This window comes from Euleptes europaea, chromosome 15 (genome assembly GCF_029931775.1).
Source record: "Euleptes europaea isolate rEulEur1 chromosome 15, rEulEur1.hap1, whole genome shotgun sequence".
Classification (NCBI taxonomy): domain Eukaryota; kingdom Metazoa; phylum Chordata; class Lepidosauria; order Squamata; family Sphaerodactylidae; genus Euleptes; species Euleptes europaea.
The window spans coordinates 23297065-23318887 of NC_079326.1; the positions used below are offsets into that span (position 1 = coordinate 23297065).

Here is a 21823-nt window from a genome sequence, read left to right on the forward strand (position 1 = left end):
AAAAATATAGACATTAAAAAAAAATCTGCAAGGGACTCAGAGTAGCTTAATGCAAGCACCAATCATATTATAGGAGTATTGCCCTATAACTGAGCAAGGAGTAAAGGAAACAATATGTATTAATATTAATATAATGGTTTTTGTAAGTACCCATTGTGCTCAATAAACATTGCAACAGTCTTGTAGAATAAGCCATACCAAATTAATTATCCACATATTGCAGTTGGAGAGCAAAAAATGAGACAGAGAGAAAGAGAGAGAGAGAAGCCTTTTAAACAGGGACATTTCCCCGCGGTCACCCCACCGACTGCTTTGGGGCTTTCTTTTGGTCATGCATGCCTTTTCTGCCCATCACACCTCGCTCTCCCCATGCATTTTGCCTGTGTTTTCCAGATTCTGGCTAAGACAGGATCTGTAAAATACAGGCAAAATGTACAGGGAGAGCGAGGCAACCTCTGATGGGCAGAAAAGGCATGCATAATCAAAAGGAAGCCCCGAAGCAGTTGGTGGGGTGACTGCGGGGAAAGGTCCCTGCATAAAAGGCCATAGAGGCCTTCCTAAGTCTACTCAGTGACTGCTGAACTCAGATCCTCCTACGTTTCTATTCATGCTCTAAATTAGTAGTAATCAGCATTGGTTTATAAGCAAAGTATACTCCACTACATTGTGGCTGTAAGCACAAAACTATCTAGTGCCATGGTTTAATCCCTTTAATCCCATACCGCCCTTAACTACATAGCATTATCATCAAATATCCCTTTATTTTATTTATTAAAAGGTTTATAGGCCATCATTCCAACCAGTGCCAGATTTACGTATAAGATAAACAAGCTATAGCTTAGGGCCCCACTCTTGGGGCCCCCCAAAAAAATTAAAGGAAAAAAACCTGGATGTACATTTCCAAAATATAAGATAAAAAACAAATAAAATAAAACCTACATACAGCATGTTATGTGCAAATGCCTTTAGATACCTATTAGGTCCATAAATTACCACATAGCATATATTCAACACAAAAAACAGCGACAATTTGTTGTTGACAAAGGAAAGCTGGACATATAAAGGGCCCCATTACCTTCAATAGCTTAGGGCCTCATCAAACCTAAATCTGGCCCTGATTCCAACCAACCACTGTGGCTCAAAGCAGATTACCAAAAATCAAACCCACAATTAAAATAAAAAACAGACAAGAAAAACACATATGCTGAGAGGTTGGTCCGAGTTCTATGAATGGACTCTGATTGCTGATGGGATTAAGGTGTTTTGCTATCAGTTCCAGATGTCTGCTTGGAGTGCTTCATTAATTATGTGAGGGAGGCTCATTTACTCCCCATTGTTCTAACTTTTCCACCTCAAGGTCAGAGAAATGAAACAACCCATCTCTGCCTGACAGTTCCCAAAGCTTGCACAGGTTGCCAAGATGGAGTCCATAGCTCTGGACTCTTTGGTTCACCTTGGCATAGCAGTGGCCCGCTTCTCCTATTAGCTTTGGTCCCATATGACTTCATGGCATGCTAAGTTGCTGGGACAGACAGGGGGGCATCACCAGCAGGTGAAAGCCTGAAGACTAAAGCTGGTACACAGGAATATATGGGAGGAGACAATCCTTCGGATACACGGGCTCCAGAATGTAAGCACCCTTTTCTCCTATAATTTAGGGTATGGTTGGAGTGCATATGGTAACAACAATCTTGCTGAAGCTAATAAGGTCTGGGTCTGGTCTGTGTTTGGCTGAGAGACTTTCTGGGAACCTTACGGTACCTTGAGTTCCATAACAGAACAAAGGAAGAATGGAAATGCAACAAATAAGTAAATATAGTTTAGGGGTGGGCTGAGGTTATACAAACTATAATGGTTGTATAACCTTCCCTACCAGTAGGTGGTGCTGTTGTAAATCTGAGGGTTTGGGTTCTAGTTGTTCCGTGTTCTGGGGGACTTGACTCTTTAACTGTTGTATCTGTTTTTAAGATCTGTGCTGGAGGCTGAGCGGAAGACATCTTGGAAACCTTTTATTAAAGTTGGTTCCTTAAACCAGTGTGTGACAATACCCATTTTTAGAAAAGAATCCTGTGTTCTTCCACCTTGCTTTGAATGTACAAAGCAAGTCTAGATAGTCTGGACTGAAAAACAGTTCAGGCATAATTAACTTGTGATATGTCCTTGGGTCCCACTTATCTGGAAGAAAGGAAGATTTATATTTTAAACACCATATTTACTCGAAAGGAAGATTACTCTGAATGTAAGACAATTCCCTTAAAAATTTTATACTTTTAAAAATGGACATAACTGTACCTTGCATGCAAATATAGGACACAGATCCTTTTGATACCATCTGAGTAAATACTGTCAGTTAATTAAGTGACTGAACCAAATATGCTGCCTTTCTTTGTAATATAAGAAGTGCTTTCCTGGACCAGACCAAGATCCACCATATTCAGCATTCTTTACAAGAATTGCAGATGCTTGTTAATCCACCAAAAATTAGCCAGTGGTTTGCCAGCCATCTATGGCAAGGGTGTCAAACTCAGTTGTTACGAGGGCCGGATATGACATAAATGTCACTTGGTCGGACCAAGCCATGCCTCTCCAGCCCAGATCGAGAGTGACAGGGGTGGCTGCCTTGGCTAGCTCATGGGCCGGATAAGAGCTCTCAAGGGGCCGGATCTGGCCCTCGGGCCTTATGTTTGACACTCCTGGCCCGTGAACGCACCAGCAACTTACCTCGCAATTTATATGCGTCCAGTACGAAAGCATCCAAGACGAGTTTAAATTTCTGTTCCCACCGCGCCGCCTTTCTCCACTGCCTTTGATAAGCCCAGACTGGCACTCTCTCCATGCATGCCCAGTCGGCGCTCCAAGCAAGGACGGCGATTGGTCTTGCGTTAGTAAGGGAGGCAGGGGGAGTGCTGGGGTTGGCTGGCAGCAGGAAGTGGATGGAACATGCATTGCATGTTCCCACTTAAAGGCACTGGGTGTGGAGGATGCTTTATTTTTTTAATTCGCCGTATAAGCGGATGCGCTTAACGCGGCAAAATTGCGCTCTGGAGACGTCCTCGGAATCCTTTGGGTGAGTTGAAGTGGGAACATGCAGGGAAAGCCCGCAGAATTCGGGGCTGCAAACGTGCAGTGCGGACATGGCCCTGGTCTACGGCGTTCCTTCTGTCCACACCATGCGCTGTTCTTCTCCCATCATTTTTAGTTATATTTGGCAAGTGATGAGGCCTGTGAGTTCATCCCTTCATTTCGAAAGAACTTTATAGGTTGACAGCTTCATTCGTGGCTTCGTTAGGATTCGAATGTTGCACTTATAAATGCAATTACTTTCTGAGAGCAAGATAGTTTAGAGAAGATTTAATGTCCTGAAGTGTTTTTAAAAGTAATTTAAATGGAACAGAAGACAGAAACGGATAGTTCCAAAGTCTTTGTGTTATTATTGGGATTAAAAAAAATGTGGAATTTTATATTCTCACTTTTCTTCCTCCCACCTTGCTTTCTTTAAAAAATATGCAAAATATTCTTTAATTTGTATTCTGTGCACAAAATATGCTATCATTTTTCTTCAATTTCATAAATACTGTGGCTTTATAATACGAATTTTTGTATTGCTCTTTACTTTAAAAATGCTGCCATCAAGTGGTATTTCTATGTATAAAACAGTCTGTGTATTATTTTATCCAGTTTAACAGGTATAATTCATAAAAGGTTCTATAGAGAAAATAAAAGTCTAAAATTCTTGGTAATATTTTGGAAAACTGCTTTTTAACTTGCTTCCTGCTGTGTAAAGGATTTATTTCCTCAGTAACTCCAACCTCCAGAATCAATAAGAAATAGAGTACCTTTAAAAAAAATCAGACTTACATACACAGCCAGAGCTTGCATAACATTACAAAGAAAATGAGTCCCCCCTTCCTTGGCTATAGAGAAGAGAATCCTAACTTGGTAAAATATAAATGAAGTGGAACTATAAACTGGTGATATATCTGGAAATACCTATGAAGTATAATCAACCTGAAAGCGTTCCCCTAAACAGTCCCTAACAACATCCATTTTTGTTATTATGAATTGAATTTACTACATGTAAATCATATTTCTCAGCAAACCATTGATGGGATCCAGCCAATCTAACCCATTTGCTCTCCTTACTACAGTTAGGGTTGTCAACCTCCAGGTAATGGCTGGAGATCTCCGGGGATTATAACTGATCAGTTATACAGAGATACAGAGATCAGTTCACCTGGAGAAAATGGTCACTTTGGAAGGTCGACTCTACAACATTATAACCCATTGAAGACCCTCCCCAAACCTCATCTTCTGGTATGCATATTAGATAGTCTCCATTTTGGTCAGGGGAATTAGTGCGGAAGACTAAGCCTTGTGAGAAGTTGGGTGATGAGAATCTTTGCAGACTGTGTATACAGGGATAAGTTCCCTTGGAAAACTCTCAATAAAGAAGAATTTTTCTCAAATACAGGGTTTTTTAATTACAAATAATAATAATAAATTCCAAACACACAATGTAAGCACACACATACAATTCATACAGAACTAAGGAAAGTACAGGGTGGAGGGATAGGATTTACCTATCTGGAAGAGTGACATCCGGTTGAAAGCAGTGTGGTAGGAGAAACAAACCAGCATTTCTGGGAGCAAAGAGAGTAACCCTATACACAAGGTGGAGGTGAGTGTTGGATACACACACTATGAATGCCACAAGGGCTAATGTTTATACCCCTAAATGAATTCTGGGGCAATATGAGGTAAACTGGCAGAAGAAGCTTTACTAGGGACAAAGAATCTAATTGCTCCTCCAGGGTCCAGACAAAAGAAGGGAGAGGTTAAATGTTTCTCAGGAAAGAAGAGAGTGTTTGTGTGATTGCTTCATTAATGGGTGGCGATTGTGTGGTATAGATGTTGTAATGTGAGGGGATGTCTGAGTAAGTTCTTAGGATGGGTGTGAGTCACTCAGGAGATGCTTGCTCAATCTCCTCTGAATGCCTGATGACTCTTGATGGGTATCAGGTATGCAACAGGATAGCTAGACCTTTCTCTGACATACCTTGGTTACCTAGTTGATGAGATTTAGTTTTCAATGTTTGCCAGGTGGCTGCCAGGAGCGCCCAATTTTATATGCGAGGGGAAGCTTAGTCATTCCCATTGACTGTCAGCCTTTCACACCCCGGGCTGGGAGAAAATGTAAAGTGACAAACTCCTTCTTCCAACTCCGAGGTATCACACAGACACAAAGATGGCTTCCAGGTCTCTGAAATATTGGTTCATCTCAGTGGAGCAGTGCCCTGCTCTCATGCCAGCCTTGGTCCCTCATACACTTATGGCACCCCAAGTAGCTGGAGCAGTCCAGCCACTAACACCTCCTCAGGCTTCACCCCCAAAATCTCCAGGTATTTCTCACCACGGAGCTGGCAACCCTAACTACGGTCCCCAATCCACATGGATTTTGACAATGCAGGTTCCATGATCCCCAGCATAGCCTTTTTTTGGGTGGCCAAAATGGATCTCTCCTTTCTTTTTTTATCTGCTGACTTGCTCTGAGGACTTTCTTTTCATATTATTGTTCAACAAATGTGCAGGTGTTAACTGTTTTTGTTGTAGGGGATTGAGATGTCTTTCTGACATTCCTGTTGTGAACAAATGGCATATTCTAGGACTACACAACATTTGACCCACCAAGCTCCATGGTGCTCTAGAGCCAAACGTGATGACTCTCTTGGGACTCACTGTTTTTGTGTAAAGTACCATCAAGTTGCAGCTGACTTATGGTGACCCAGAAGGGTTTTCAAGGCAAGAGACTAACAGGGGTGGTTTGCCATTGCCTTCCTCTGCATAGCGACCCTGGTATTCCTTGGTGGTGTCCCATCCAAGTACTAAATAGGGCTAACCCTGGTTAGCTTAGCTTCTGAGATCTGACGAGATCAGGCTAGCCTGGGCCATCCAGATCAGGGCCTTGGGACTCAATAACCTTTGGTCATTAATGGCTCAGGGCTTCAAAGTATGAAAGAGTTTGTCATGCTCTTCTCAGGCCACATTACATGGCCAGTGAACTCTTTTTGATCAGTAAGTCACAAGGATTTGGATTTGTTTGCTTTTTTGGATGTGATTTGTTTGTTGGTGGGTCCATCACAAGCTGTACATGACTCAACTTCTTTGAAAGCAAAATAATACATCTCTAGAGAAAAAGCTATTTTTCCTCAATTAATATTCCTGTTGGAAATAGTGCTGGGTGGAGTGAAACATGTTTACATAAGGTTGGTGGGCAGCAGGTAGGCAGTGCCCATGTCTTCAGTGTAGAGGAGTGACAAAATGCATCACGTGTTCTGCAACTTTTCAAGTACACCTTCTGTGGTTCAGCAGTTGGTTGTATTTACTTTCTACTTTTTGGGGTATAAGCAACTCCACAGGGGCTCTCTTGATGCCCGCTAAATACAAAGGAAAGTTATTGCAGTATCCTACCAGACCAATTTCTTGGGGATTGTGACCCTTGTGCCTGGGTTCGAACTGGGTTCGATTCTCCACTCATCCACATGAAGCCTGCTGGGTGACCTTGGGCCAATCACAATTCTCTCAGAACTCTCTCAGTCCATGCGGAGGCAGGCAATGGCATACCACCTCTGAACGACTCTTGCCTTGAAAACCCCTTGACGTAGCCATAAGTCAGCTTTGACTTGATGGCACTTTCCACCACCTAGTGGTATGTTCAGTCAATTGGACAAGGAAGCTGGGCAGATGAATGGAACCTGAAGGAAAAGCAAGTGTTTTAAAACACATGAATAACATCCATTTCTTGTTGTTGTATATAATACTTTGGTTTGTGTTTATCAAGTTTTGAATAGATTTGTCTGAAAGTAATTCCATCTTTAAATAAAGTAAGTAAAGGTCCCTTGTGCAAGCATCAGGTCATTCCTGACCCTTGGGGTGATTCACATCCTGACGTTTACTAGGCAGACTTTGTTTATGGTTTGGTTTGCCAGTGCCTTCCCCAGTCATCTTCTCTTTACCCCCGGCAAGCTGGGTACTCATTTTACCAGCCTCGGAAGGCTGAGTCAACCTTGAGTCAATCCCATCTTTACTCTTACACAAAAACTAGTATGAAAATGTTTACAATTTTTGCATTTATGAAGCATGTGTAAAATGATTCCTTTCTCCACTAGGGTTGCATTGTTGGATTTGACATGGCTCATGCTGCTGGAAATGTTGAACTGCATCTGCATGACTGGGGAGTAGATTTTGCCTGCTGGTGTTCATACAAGGTGAGAATATTTGTAATGTTCCAAAATGTGTATAATTACTACATTTCAGTGGATTCTGTGGAAACACACTTATAGTCCAAAGGTTTTTTGAGGTTGTTAAAGGTAGAAGAGATCTCTTCAGTAATTATTTTATAGAAACACCTTTTGTATTTTAAATACATTTCAAACAAATTTTTATCCATCCATCCGTCTATCCATCTATCCATCCATCCATCCATCCATCCATCCATCCATCCATCCATCCATCCATCCATCCATCTGTGATGGTTCACCTGTTTCTCCGCCGGCTGGTCCGTGTCGGTTTTCCTTTTTCCCAAAGTTTTAGAGTTCGTCCTCTCCTTGCCTTTCTTGTCCCTCTCACCAACCTGCCAAATAGCTTCTATTTGCTTTGCCTCAGACTTCCGAGTTGCACAGACCGCTCGTCTCGTCAGTCACTAGTGGCGTCTTTGGAAATAGACTGTTAAAGCCCACAGTCATCTCCTTCGCCCATCTCCTCCTCGGCAAGCATTCCCTCACATCTGCTTCAGTAATTTCTTCAGGTCGCTTCCCTACTATCCTCTTATTAACCCTCTGCGTTCCGCCTTTCGAACCTGGCTGTACTATCGCTTCCTTAGTGGGTCTCCTTTCCCTGTCTAGTTGTGCCTCTTCTCTCTCTCCCTCTGGATTCTCCTGCAGTCCTCCCGCTCCATCCCCCTCCCCTGCTTTGCCCTTCTTGGTAACTCCAACAAGCGCGGGCAATTGGCCCCCTTCTGTCGGAGTGCCAGGCTCGGCACACTATCTATCTATCTATCTATCTATCTATCTATCTATCTATCTATCTATCTATCTATCTATCTATCTATCTATCTATCTATCTATCTATCTATCTATCCACCCTATCGATGCACCCTATCTATCCATCTATCTAAATCAAAGAGTTGGATCCTGCAAACTGTGGTTGCAGATGCTGCTCTTTCTTGCTTTCCTTCTCCCCTTTCCTTTAACCTCTGGAAAGCTGATCTGGGGTTAGGCAAGCTTCCTGGTAGGATGTGGAATGGTATAGTATAGCTTGATCTCATCAGATCTTGGAAGCTAAGCTGGGTCAGTACTTGGATGGGAAAGCACTAAGGAAGACTTTGTAAAGACAGACAATGGCAAACACCTCTGATTAATCACTGGCCTTGAAAACATTATGGGGTTGCCATAAGTCAGCTGCAATTTGATGACACTTCACACACACTTCACACACACATACAGGCTTGCAAGCAACCTGGACCAAGGGCTTTTCCACATGGTTTTTTTAATTGGTTCTGGCCCCATACAGCTTCGGTTTATCTCCTGATTTTAACATGCATTTTTGAGCCTTTAGTGTTCACTTCTCTTCCCCCACCCCCCCGCCCCGGGTTTTTTCCATTTCTTTTGAGACCACACAATCTTTTTCTGGAAGCTGAGTTTCAGTCACCTTTTTTCTCCTGCATAATGTTTCTGCTGGTTTTCTTTGTCCCCCACATTCCCACACACCTCCTGCTCACTTTTTGATGATTGGACTGTCATCATTGTTCCTCTCCCCACCCCCTAAAGACAAGTGGTTTCATTTTTTGATTTTTTTCAAAAAAGGCACTAAAATAGCAATATATGAATATACTGCTGTAATGTCAGTAATGTCAGGTCAAGCAGGTTCCCAGCTTTCATTTTTTAAAAAGGCTTTAGCCCCTTCCTTTACCGAGATATAAGGAAAAGGGCATATCTCTGCAAGGAAAGGTGCTAGAGACTTACTTTCTAAAAAAGAAAGAAGGAAGGAAAGCTGAGAATTCAGCGAACCTTCTTGACCTGTCATTACAGCAAGACATTGATATTGTAGTGCCTTTTTTTTTAAAGTGCAGCCATAATATCAAGGTATTTCTATAAGCATGGGCAAAATAAAATAAAAGTGGGCCACCAATCATGCCACCAGTGACAACAGCACCCTCCTTTGAAAACCCCGATTATTTAAGGCATGTGCAGCAGAAAATAAACTGACTCGACAACTGTGAAAATGCCGAGGGAGGGCAGACATGCAGAAGAACTAATTCCAGTGCTTGTGGGTTGAATCCCAAGAAAGTCAGGAGAAAGTTGAGCATGCTGAAAAACCCCACATGTCTTGGGGCACCAGGGCTGCATTGAGAAGGGTTAACCTCACAAAATCACCCCAATGCTCTTTTCTGCCAGTGGAAGAAGGGTCAGTGGCAGAAGAGGGAAGATGAAAGCTATTTCAACTGATTCCTCCTATCCACTGTAGCTCCCCCACCCCCTCAATGTTACCTTATGCCATTTGTACATGAGGTTCATGCAACTCCCAGCATCTGCCTTGGGAAAGTCAAAGGGCTGTCATACAGAGGATGGTGCCGAGTTGTTTTGTGTTGCTCCATAAGGTCAGACCAGAACCAAAGGGTTGAAATTAAATCAAAAGAGTTTCCATCTAGACATTAGGAAGAATTTTCTAACAGTTAGAACAGTTCCTCAGTGGAACAGACTTCCTCGGGAGGTGGTAAGCACTCCTTCCCTGGAGGTTTTTAAGCAGAGGCTAGATGGCCATCTGTCAGCAATGCTGATTCTATAACCTTAGGCAGTTCATGAAAGGGAGGGCATCTTGGCCATCTTCTGGGCATGGAGTAGGGGTCAATGGGTGTGTGTGGGGGAGGTAGTTGTGAAATTCCTGCATTGTGCAGGAGGTTGGACTAGATGACCCTGGTGGTCCCTTCCAACTCTATTATTCTATGAGGCTGCTGTGGGAGGAGTGTATGGAAAGATCCACAGTGCTTACTGCTTGCGGGTCATAGGATCCAAATCTGTTACTGAGTTCAGTAGCTCCCAGTATGGGTGCACTTCCATAAGGTTCTTTTGGCCTATTCAAAACCAAAGGCATGGGAAAGCATCCTTCAGCCTTAAATAGGTTCCTATGAACTCTGGCCTTCGATGTCAGTTGCAAGGGATGAGGTATCTGTGCTCCAGCCATAAAACTGGTACACTGATCAAAGCCTCTTAGAGGAAGAAATTTCAAGCAGCACAGCCACAAGCCACTCGGAAAACATCAGGTCCAAATATCTATTAATGCAGTGTTTACATTACTTTGGCTAAAATACGTGACTCAGGTTTGACTCAAATAATAAACAAAGGCACTGGGACCTTTGTTTGCACAAACAATTTCAAACAATACAATCTTCCACCCAGGAGAGATCATTTGCCCATCTCTGTGTCAAGGATGATACCTTGTCAAATCAGTCTCTCTTCCTGCACCACCAAAAGTATTCAGATACCCCTTCTTTACAGCAGAGCCAGATCTACATTTTTTTTGAAAGGGAGGCAAGAGGCAAAATGAAAGGGGGGGCATGTGGACAAAATTACGCTACTCCATTATATATATACACACATACACCACACACACAAACACATATAAATGTGTGTGTGTGTTTGTGTGTATGTATATGTATGTATGTATGTATGTATGTATGTATGTATGCATGTATGCATGTATGCACATACAAATCATCCTTCCCAGAATCATCAACTTTTATTATTTTATTTTATTATTTAAAAACCTAACTTTGATTTTTATTCAGAGCTGATGTTGTATCGGAATAAAATTTGATTGATTGATGTATATAAGGGCTCTCCTTCCCTGGAGGTTTTGAAGCTGAGGCTAGACGGCCATCTGTTAGCAATGCTGATTCTGTGCTCTTAGGCAGATCATGAGAGGGAGGGCAGGAAGGTTTGCATCAGTGTTTGACTCTCATGGCCCTTTATTGAATGCCACTTTGGGGTCAGGAAGTAATTTTTCCCCCAGGCCAGATTGGCCAGGGATCCTGGAGGGGTTTTGTTTGTTTGTTTGTTTTTTGGGTTTTTTGGGCATTTTCTGGTTGTGGAGAAGGGGTAACTGGGGGTGTAGCGGGGAGGCAGTTGTGAATTTCCTGCATTGTGCAGGGCGTTAGATAAGATTACCTTGGTGGTCCCTTCCAACTCGATGATTCCAGTTTGCCAATGTAAAAAAAAGGAAGCTGGTTTTAAGGTTAGGTCACAGTAATTGACATCAGAGTCTGTCTATACTTTCTTCATAGAATGAGGACACTTAACTCTTGTGTGCATAATTAAATAGAAATCTTTAAAGGCTGATTTCTATTTTACAGTATCTAAATTCTGGAGCAGGTGGTCTAGCTGGTGCTTATATTCATGAGAAACATTCCCAGACTGTAAAACCAGTGTAAGTATATATTATTTTTTCTGAAAGATCCATTCTAATACTGAAAAGTTTTTTGTTGGTTTGTTATTATAACATGATGTTATAAAGAAACATGGAGTTGAAAAATAGAGACACCAAAACCAGAAAAGTTCATAGCAAGGAGATCTTAATCACTGTTAACTTTGTCAGAATAGCAGTATCTATAAAAATAACTGAAATGTTTTAGGCAGTTAGTTCAGAGCTATTAGTTCCTTAAATTCAGAATCAACATGCAGAAAAGTATAATCATAATAATGTTTAACTTTTGTAGTATGCATATAGAATTTATTAGATACCAATAACACTGAAAAGTGTATTGAAATGCGTTTTGTGTGTGTGTGTGCATTTATTGATAAACTAAATTCATGGATTTTAAGGATGGTATGGATTATAAGAACTATTTAGCAAAACCCTACCATAGCATGGAAATGTTCATTAAACCAGAAAATGTTAAATCATTGCGCAGAAAATGTTAAAACATTGTGCACTGAGATAGAAAATAGTTTTATATAGTGCTATTGACAAGAAATTTTACAAGTCTGCTATAACATGATGTTGTGTTGCTATCTTGCATTATCTTGCATTATCATAACTGGTGTTATTGAAAGAGCTCTGGAGTAAGTGTAGAAAGAATAAAAAGATTTACCCTACATACTGGATTCTATAAATCATGAATGGAAGGAGTTCACAGAACTCTCCCTTCTTCCATCCCCTTGCAAGGCTCCCTTATAACCCCAAAAGGATTTCCTAAGTCAGGGCTTGACAAATCCCATTTACCAGATCATCATGGTGCCAAGTACAAAGCTTAGTTAGCATTTCCAGAATAGGCTTTGTTTTATGGCATAAAAATAAATGTGCATGAAGTTCTTGTCATTAGTTGTTTATATGTTAATTTTACACCATTCAGTGGTGGTGGATCAATTCATATCAACCACATGCTTTCTCTACTGGCTCCAATATTCAATTAAATGGAGCTATTAAAGCAATAATGTAATTAATAGAAATAGGGGAGAAGTTAGGTTAGAGTTAAAATCATTTTACCACCACTACCACCAGCTGAACAACCTCTTCCAATAATGCAGCAAGATGTTGTGAGATTTCTGCCAGTCCTTTCTAGCTTTAGTTGCTTGTGCCACATCCTATGCTTGGTTCCATTGGGTATCTCACTAATCCCCAGGAGTGGGTTTTGGGGCAGCACAGGACTCTGCAGGAGGAGTGTCCAAGATTTGTTTCATCTCTGTCTATTCATAGGCTCCAACTCATTGTGTTTTCATTGCAGCTGCAGAATAGTACTAAGAGTTTGGTTTATTTTGACACACACACATGCAGTTTATTGCTTCTTCATTCTGTATTCTTACTCACAGGTTACTGCTTTTACATTGACGACATCTTCAGTTTGCCAGGTATCACAGGCTCAGATTGGGAGACCAAACAGACATGCACTAGCTCCTCACTGTTTGTGCAACCTGAACAACTGGTCAAAAAGAGGCAACTGCAGGATTCAAACCAGAGAAAGTTTATAATCAGGGAGTTAGATGACCAAGAGAAACCCATCAACTTCCCCTTCCTGGTGAATAAACCCCAGGGCCTGTTGGTTTTCAGTCTAACAGCTGCTAGACTGTTTTTCTGTGCCTTTCTACTAGCTGATTGCCACCTATTTATATCCTTTGAGTACTTTATTTGGGCTTGCCTTACTAAGATGATAAGTAAGCATGGGTGCCTGTCACAGTAAAAGTGCATTTTAGCCTTTGTGTGATACTCCTGCAAGTCTAGTAAAGCAAGCTGCCTTGGTGGTCCTTGCAAGGGCAGAAAGGCGGAACATAAATTTTGTAAATAAATAAATGGCAATCCAGTATCTTGCCTGCATGTACTTGATAAAGAAATATCTTTATGGGTGAGGGCAGACAAGGGTAAAAGTACCGCCATCCCTTTTTAGACAAATCTAGCTAAAGCCTACACATATGTACCCAAACAGAAGAAATAAAAAAAAGAAAGCAAAGGGTTTGTAAAATGATGAGATTTAATAATGGATTAACCTTGTTACTGTTCATCACATGAAAACATTATCACTCCATTGCAGGCATAATGCAGAGTAGCACAGTTAAAACATATCAAGAATGCTTGTTTGCTGTATATGATCAGTATACATATGGAATGCATCATTAGATCAACAACCTTACCTAGAGATGTTGTCCAAGTTCGTCAGTACCTGTTCAGATTATGTTTGGGTGACATAAAATGCTTGCCTTCAATATAAAATGAGCACAATGGTCTTGAGATGACTTCGGGTGCTGGGTATTTAAGGTTGGGCAGTTCCTCCAGGCCCACTTCTGGATCGATGAGTGGAACTGTGCCGCAATTACATCAAGACTGCTCTTTTTTCAGTTTTTATCAATAAGCAATAATGTGTTAATTATATTAAAGGGGGAGGCATGAACTAGAGTAAGCGAAAGTCGTTGGAAGCTGCACGTGCACTGTCAAATTTTGGAAGTAATAAATGCAGTGTTGGAGGCTTCCTAATTAATCAGTTCCACTTTGGAAATAAGACCAAAGTAGCTCAGAATTTCAGGGAGAAATTTACATTAGAATTTGTGAAGCATCCTAAATTAGCCAGGAATGCACTGTCTGGGAGGCCATTGTACTGCCTTATATGAAAAAAAAAATACTGTTTCAGTGGCAGGAAAATATGATACCTACTCAAAAAGGCAACACTGTGGGAAGGCATGCAGAGAAAGTGTCACAATTAACAAGCTGATCTGCATTTCTTACCCCACAATAATCATTATATGGAAAGGATGCTCCAATATATTTCAGTACCCAGTCTACAATGTTGATTTGTGAATTTGCTATGTGCTATAGATGCATCTGCTAATGAAAAATAATGTTTATAACCTTAAAAAGGTAAAGGTCCCCTGTGCAAGCACCGGGTCATTCTTGACCCATGGGGTGATATCACATCCCGACATTTTCTAGGCAGACTTTGTTCATGGGGTGGTTTGCCAGTGCCTTCCCCAGTCATCTTCCCTTTACCCCCAGCAAACTGGGTACTCGTTTTACCGACCTCAGAAGGATGGGAGGCTGAGTCAACCTTGAGCCGGCTACCTGAAACCAACTTCCGTTGGGACCGAACTCAGGTCGTGTTTATAACCTTTATAACCTTAGAAATGTTTATAACCTTAGAAATAAGTCAATCAAGCCATGCCATATAGTTTCCTGCAAATAGAATTGTTTAAAATTCTTTTTGTAAATGAGACGTTTACATGGCGGCTTTCAACGTCGCTGTCTAGTGAACAAAAATCAAAGAAAAATTCAGTTCTCTACCTAATAGCTCCTTAATAGTGCCATGTTTTCATTAGAACTATACCCACATGTATAGCCAAGAAGTATTCGGCAAAGAGCTGTTTTCTCAAAGCCTTGTAATCTATTAAAATAAAGTGCTGTTGGATGGGCTGCATAAAAACAAGATATACTTTTAAAAAACATAGTCCCGGTATACTTTAAGAATAATAGAATTGTTACAGTTTTTAAAAAATATCTTAACGCATGTAAACATTTTTTCCCACTTGTAATGCTTTAAGAAATTGTAGGCTGTTACTTTGATACTAGATAGAATAAGGAAAACGAAATCAAGTTTCAGACAAAATAGACATTACGGTACAAGCACTATTGCATTCGATGCAAGCCTAGGCTGTCTAGACAGCTAATAATATTATTCACAACAGTCTAGACACAATAATTCTGATTAATTTTGGAGTCTTCTTGGGCAGTTTCAATTGAGGACTCATTATAGTACTTAACAGCAATTTACAAGCTGATTTTTGCAGGTTCTGTTTTGCAAGAGATGAATGCCTAGAAGTTGGATGGTTCTTTAAACACTAGGAACTGCCTTATCTTGTCTCTCGGCTCTTATATAGAGTTATATACTACAAGAAGCAAGGGAACATCACTGAAATATATTTTTTCCTGTGATATCTATTATACACATTGTAGAAATGAGCACAGTCTGCAGTTGCAAAGGCTAGTAGTTCCTGGAGAATACGAACAATGCCAATTCAGGCTTATTGGCTATAGAAATGCTTTCCACCATTACCTTTACCATTAAGGTAAAGGTAAAGGTCCCCTGTGCAAGCACCGGGTCATTCCTGACCCATGGGGTGACGTCACATTCCAACGTTTACTAGGCAGACTTTGTTTACGGCGTGGTTTGCCAGTGCCTTCCCCAGTCATCTTCCCTTTACTCCCAGCAAGCTGGGTACTCATTTTACCAACCTTGGAAGGATGGAAGGCTGAGTCAACCTTGAGCCGGCTACCTGAAACCGACTTCCATCAGGATCGAACTCAGGTCGTGAACAGAGCTTGGACTGCCGTACTGCAGCTTACCACTCTGCGCTACGGGGCTCTCCATTACCATGACCTCCAGTAATATTTATTGGTATAAAGTACAGATTTGTTTTTGGAAGGGTAGCATTTCAGTATTCATTTGGAGGGTAAAGGCAAAATTTAGAAAGATCCAAGCATCACAGTGAAGGTGACTAAAGTATAAATTGTGAAACAGAAAATCATTCCCTGTTGTATGCTTCCATACTATTAATGTTAGGATTGACTGCTTGATATTCATACCCTAAAACAAAGAAATGTGCACTGTTCTGCATATACAACTCCTAATCTTTTCAAAAGCGAGTAATCCTGCCTACCAGAAAGAATTTCACCTGCTAATAATGTCTCTGAAGTGTTATAATTCCCAGTGTGCTAGTGATGTATCATAATTCTGTGATGCCAAGAGAACTCCATAAAGTATGTTTTATGGCTGCTGGCAGGTAGTGATGATAGTGAATTTCAGACTGGGATGGTTTGAAAACATCCTCTTCCATTCTAGAAATCCCCAAGCCATTACAAGCTGAACCAAATGCTCCTCAAAATTTCAATCAAAGCATAAATGGCTCAGTAGCAGCCCTCTTCCATCACCAGATGACTCATTTGACTGTTTCCTTCTTCCTACCTGTCTCACAGTTTAACAAGGTTTCAGAGAACTGGAGAATGAAGGAGGTGAAACAGTCCGTGAGAAGGCAGGCAGAAGCCAAGGGCAGTTCCTCATTTGTTTCTAGGATATAGCAAAATGCCCTTCACTGTTGTTGTCAGGGCCGGTGCCAGACTTTTTTGCGCTAACTACTTGTGCCCTCCGTTGCTAACCAATTCTCAAAAACAGATGTTTTGTAGAAAAAATAAAAGCCAGATGCATTCCTACAAAACTTTTTATAAGACTTTATAATTAAGTATATTCCATAGCACTGTTGTGGTACTTATCTTAAAATAAAAAAGATATAAATTTTCAGTTGCATTTTTTTCAAGAAACTAATCTGTTTAAAACTGTGCCCCTCAGGCCAGTTCTGTGCCCCTCTGACGTCTGCGCCCTAGGCGACCACCTAGTTTGCCTAATGGTAGCACCGGCCCTGGTTGTTGTATAGCTGGTTTTGTAATTTTGCTGCTTTAAGTATTCCATTTTACATTCTTCTCAACATTTCTGTCATCCCCTGTTAATTTTGCTGCATTCAGTATCCTTTGTCTCACTGATGATCCCCTGTCATTTTGTGTAAATACACACACACTGTACATTTAGATCCATGTTTGACATGCGATCCATACCCTCCCTTCCTTAAAACAATCTATAATACACCAACAGCAAATGAGTAAAAAGCATGTTCATGAGTTTGATTCCAAGTGATGAACAACTTGGAACAGTAAATTCTGAGGAGTGCACCTCCTATTGGGGAGGAATTTGGAAACATCATTACTTGTTTTCCATGGTTCTTCTTTACTGTCTGGAGTGAAGCCTTCTGAGCATGCCTGGAATCTGCCTTGCCAGTGTGGAACTCTGGAAATTGTATTCAGACTTGACACTTGATCAGTTTCAGAAAGTGTGAGAAAAGTGGAGGAGGGGGCATCACAATAACCACTTCGTCTGTTGCTCTTCCACTATGAGAATACATTTGGATATATAGCTCATCCATAATTATAATACATATCCAAATGTGTATTGAATGTATATCCAATTTTTAAAAATCCAGGAAACACAAACAAAAAATGGATGAATGCATGCATACAGATGTGTTCTATGACATGGACAATGCTGATCAGAACAACACATTCTAGGATAATTCTGTCAGGCAGGAATGTTGCCCATGCCCTTCCTAAATGATGTCATTGCATTGCAAAGAGTTGTTGCAATTTGGAATCATATAAGTGAAAACTATTGCATGAGCATTATACAAATGAAATATGTTAAAACATCCTAAATTAGTTCTTTTGCTTCAAGGATACATTATTTTATTTTCATAGAAACTTTACCATGCCTTTTGCATGACGTAGCCTTCCAATGAGTCACTAGAAAAGACAGTCATGCTAGGAAAAGTTGAGGGCAGCAGGAAAAGAGGAAGACCCAACAAGAGATGGATTGACTCAATAAAGGAAGCCACAGCCCTCAGTTTGCAAGATCTGAGCAAGGCTGTCAAAGATAGGACATTTTGGAGGACATTGATTCATAGGGTTGCCATGAGTCTGAAGCAACCTGACGACACTTAACACACACACACAGCCTTCCAATAGCCTTAAACAAAGAAACATTCTATCATTCTTACTCGTCTGATCTGAGCAGAAGAGGTTGTTTGCATGGAAAAGCTTGTGTCCCTAACATGATCATCTTGTTCTTTTGCAACATTCATAATGACCGATGAAGGGTAGTCTGCTGAGTGGCATAAACCTGCAAATTGTAGAAAGAGCAGTATAAAAAAAAGAAAAGGGAGTTATTGTATGCTTTGGGAAACTGAAAAGAGAAAAGTAGAGAAAAGAGGGATCTTTTCCATGGCTATTCAGAACAAAGTCATAGTAACGCTATGGCTTTGTACCTATAACAGAGCTGAGTAGACAAGTCATTCAACACAATAGAACTGGGAATATAATGTACCACGTTGGCTGAGGTCAGATGGTTGTTGTTATTGTATTATCATTCAGAACTATCAGTAGGGTTGCCAGGTCCCTCTTTGCTACTGGTGGGGTGTTTTGGGGGCAGAACCTGAGGAGGGTGGGGTTTGGGGAGGGGAGGGACTTCAATGCCATAGAGTCCAATTGCCAGAGTGGCCATTTTCTCCAGGTGAACTGATCTCTATTGGCTGGAGATCAGTTGTAATAGCAGGAGATCTCCAGCTAGTACCTGGAGGTTGGCAACCTTAACTATCTGTGGTCATTCCATTTTGCATAGACATAGAAAACTAGACTGCCAACAAGAAACTTACAGTAACAAATCAACAATGGGAAAGACAGCAGAGGAAAAAGGAAGGGGTGGACTTGGGGAGCAAGGGATGAGTGTAAGCAAGTGCAATTTAAAACTATTTACAACTGGAAATGTGTGATCTTTAACATGGATATTTTTACTTGGGACCATTTACTTGGGACCATTACTTGGGACTATTTACTTGGGACCATAAGTTCAGTCCACAAACCATTTGCAACTAATATCACAATCCCGTTCTGTCTCTCTGTCTCTCTCTTTCTCTCTCTTTCTCTCTCTGGTTTCCTGCATTACCAGGCTGTTCCAGGTCTCCAAATAAGGCAGTAAGACAAAAGCGAGTTTGTCCATGTCAAAGCATTCCATTTCATAGCTGATTTAAATGCAGAACAATTTGCTGTATGCCATACAATCAAATAGAGTAGAATTTAACTGCTCCTGAAGCTGCAGACGTTATGCTGTGTCTGGAAAGTCTTTAATCGTCATTTGAATCAAGGATGACACCCAGTGGCCAGACAGGTTCACTCCAATGTATTATCCCGGACTATAATTTCATTTCTTTCCCTTTTAGCCTGCTCTTAAAGGAGTAATTAAATTCTTATTCATGATCTCCCTGTTGTCATTTAAACAATTAGATCAATTGTTTTCACCCTTTGGCCAATATTATGGCAACCTTGCCCAGCATAGTTTTTTTTTTTTCAAAATTTCTCAGATTTCACATTTTCTTCACATTATTGATGTTTATATGAAAAATAATGTCTTTAGAATTTATTAAATTACAATATATGCTAAAAATTCTAGCTTTCTTTCAAAAACCCAACAAAGTATGCTGTCAAAGAGCTCTTCTTGACACTAGTAAAAAGAAGTGAATGCTTAATCAGGCTGATTGAGAAGTATTAAGATGCTTTCTTGGTCTCTAATACCATTTTTCATGCTTTTATTCAGATAGGCATAGGTTTAAAAATGCAAGCCACAAAACAATCTTTTGGTTTTGTAACAGTATGCATGTTGGCATGCTTAGTTTTGTTCAAAGCTCCATTGTTTTTCTGATAACCCTCCCACTAAATCTTACTTACATGTACATACATGGTCTTTTTTACTCTTCTTTTTTAAGATTAAAAACCTTGCATTACCTCACCCTTTTGTTGAGCTTATAGTTCTTTGGGACAAGGCTGGTCATTGTTAGTGTACATTGGGCAGAGAAGGCCAACAGCCAGTTCTGAAAAAGGTGGAGGAGCTGCTGAAAGCCTGTTGAAGGAACCTGATAGGAAAATAAAGAAAAGATTGCTTGCTGTGCTACAAGACTTCTTTGCAACCCTGGGGTACTTACAGTTTTTTATTTCTTGTCCATGATTTCTTCCCCCATCAGGAACAACCACAATAATACATAAGACAGGTCACTATTAACAAATTACAGTGTTTTTTTATGGAAAGGTGCTGAAGTAAAATAGCTTGTCTGTATAGAAACTTCATACGGCCACATTTGCACGAACCCCCAAGTTTGGTGAAGATTGGGTCAGGCGTTATGGGCTCTGGAGAGGTCGCCCCCTACCTCCTCCATAGACAAGCATTAGCCGATTAGCGAATAGACAATCTCTTACCTTCCAATGCTTGTGTATGGAGGTGGGAGGGGGGCAACCTCTTCCAGGCCCCATAACTTTGGACCCCCTGACCCAATCTTCACCAAACTTGGGGGTTCTTGCAAGGAGAGTCCCTGCAAGCTACCCTGCAAGTTTGGGGACTCTACCTCAAAAAATGCCCCCCCCCCCCCGGAACTTCGCATTTTAGCCCTGTAGTGCTCAACTAGAGGGGAACTTACCCACATTAGAGCAGCACAACTGTGACTCTGTTCACATGGTCCTATCATGTTCACCAGACACAAGATAGCAGAGCAGGAATGCACCAGCTGGCTCTCATCCCTTGACTTCTGCCTATTCACTGGAAGGTGGGAGCACAGTCCTGTGTGCCCACAACTGTACACTATGTAACCTCTTTCATATTTGCTGAATGTACAGAACTTGAGGCAGAGCCAACAGTTCAAGCTTCCTCCCTCCCCCTTCCACATGTTCATAGAATCATAGAATCATAGAGTTGGAAGGGACCACCAGGGTCATCTAGTCCAACCCCCTGCACAATGCAGGAATTTCACAACTACCTCCCCCACACACACCCAGTGATCCCTACTCCATGCCCAGAAGATGGCCAAGATGTGTTCCCTCTCATGAACTGCCTAAGATCATAGACTCAGCATTGCTGACAGATGGCCATCTAGCCTCTGCTTAAAAACCTCCACGGAAGGAGAACTTACCACCTTCCAAGGAAGCCTGTTCCACTGAGGAACTGCTCTAACTGCAAGAAAATTCTTCCTAATGTCTAAATGGAAGCTCTTTTGATTTAATTTTAACCGTTGGCTCTGGTCCGCCCTTCTGGAGCAACAGAAAACAACTCAGCACCATCCTCTATATTACAGCCCTTCAAGTACTTGAAGATGGTTGTCATATCCTCTCTCAGTCTTCGCCTCTTCAGGCTAAACATACCCAGCTTCTTCAATGTGATTCAATGATGTGAACAGGATTACTGTTACAGCACAAGCCATTGGGTCTTGGCAGAGACACTAAAATTGATCCTATAGGCTGGCATTCAAGGCTTCAAAGGATGGGTCTCCATAAGTAAGGGCTTTTGATCCACCCCCACCTCAATAAAATTAAACATACATTAAGAGCAGAAGCCCTGCCAGGACTAAATGAATATTTAGCATCTATCTTCATAGGAGATATTGGATATTGGTGAGATACTCCTACCTAAAATATCACTTTCAGATGACAAACTGGAAGAATCCCCACTCACTGAAAGATTTGTGGAAGGCATTTCAGAGTAACTAGATTGAGCAGCAGAAAGCATCTACATATAGATTGCTTCTGAAAGGTCTCAATTTTAAAATTGCTAAACCTCGCAGTTTAAAAGGTAAACTGCCTCTAATATTGGTCCTCCATTAGAGGACTAGATTATGTGTGTGTGTGTAAAGTGCCTTCAAGTCGCAGC

The 21823-nt window shown here is 41.1% G+C and overlaps 1 protein-coding gene across 3 annotated transcripts in view; it reads left to right on the forward strand.

Annotated features, from left to right (window-relative positions):
* The window catches only part of KYNU (kynureninase), a 122590-nt gene that overhangs the window by 72438 nt on the left and 28329 nt on the right, over window positions 1-21823 (forward strand). For all 3 annotated transcript variants that reach the window (XM_056861456.1, XM_056861458.1, XM_056861457.1), the window contains 2 exons: window positions 7167-7265; window positions 11408-11481. In XM_056861456.1, the coding sequence (XP_056717434.1) occupies window positions 7167-7265; window positions 11408-11481 (173 nt within the window). The remainder of the gene's footprint in view (window positions 1-7166; window positions 7266-11407; window positions 11482-21823) is intronic.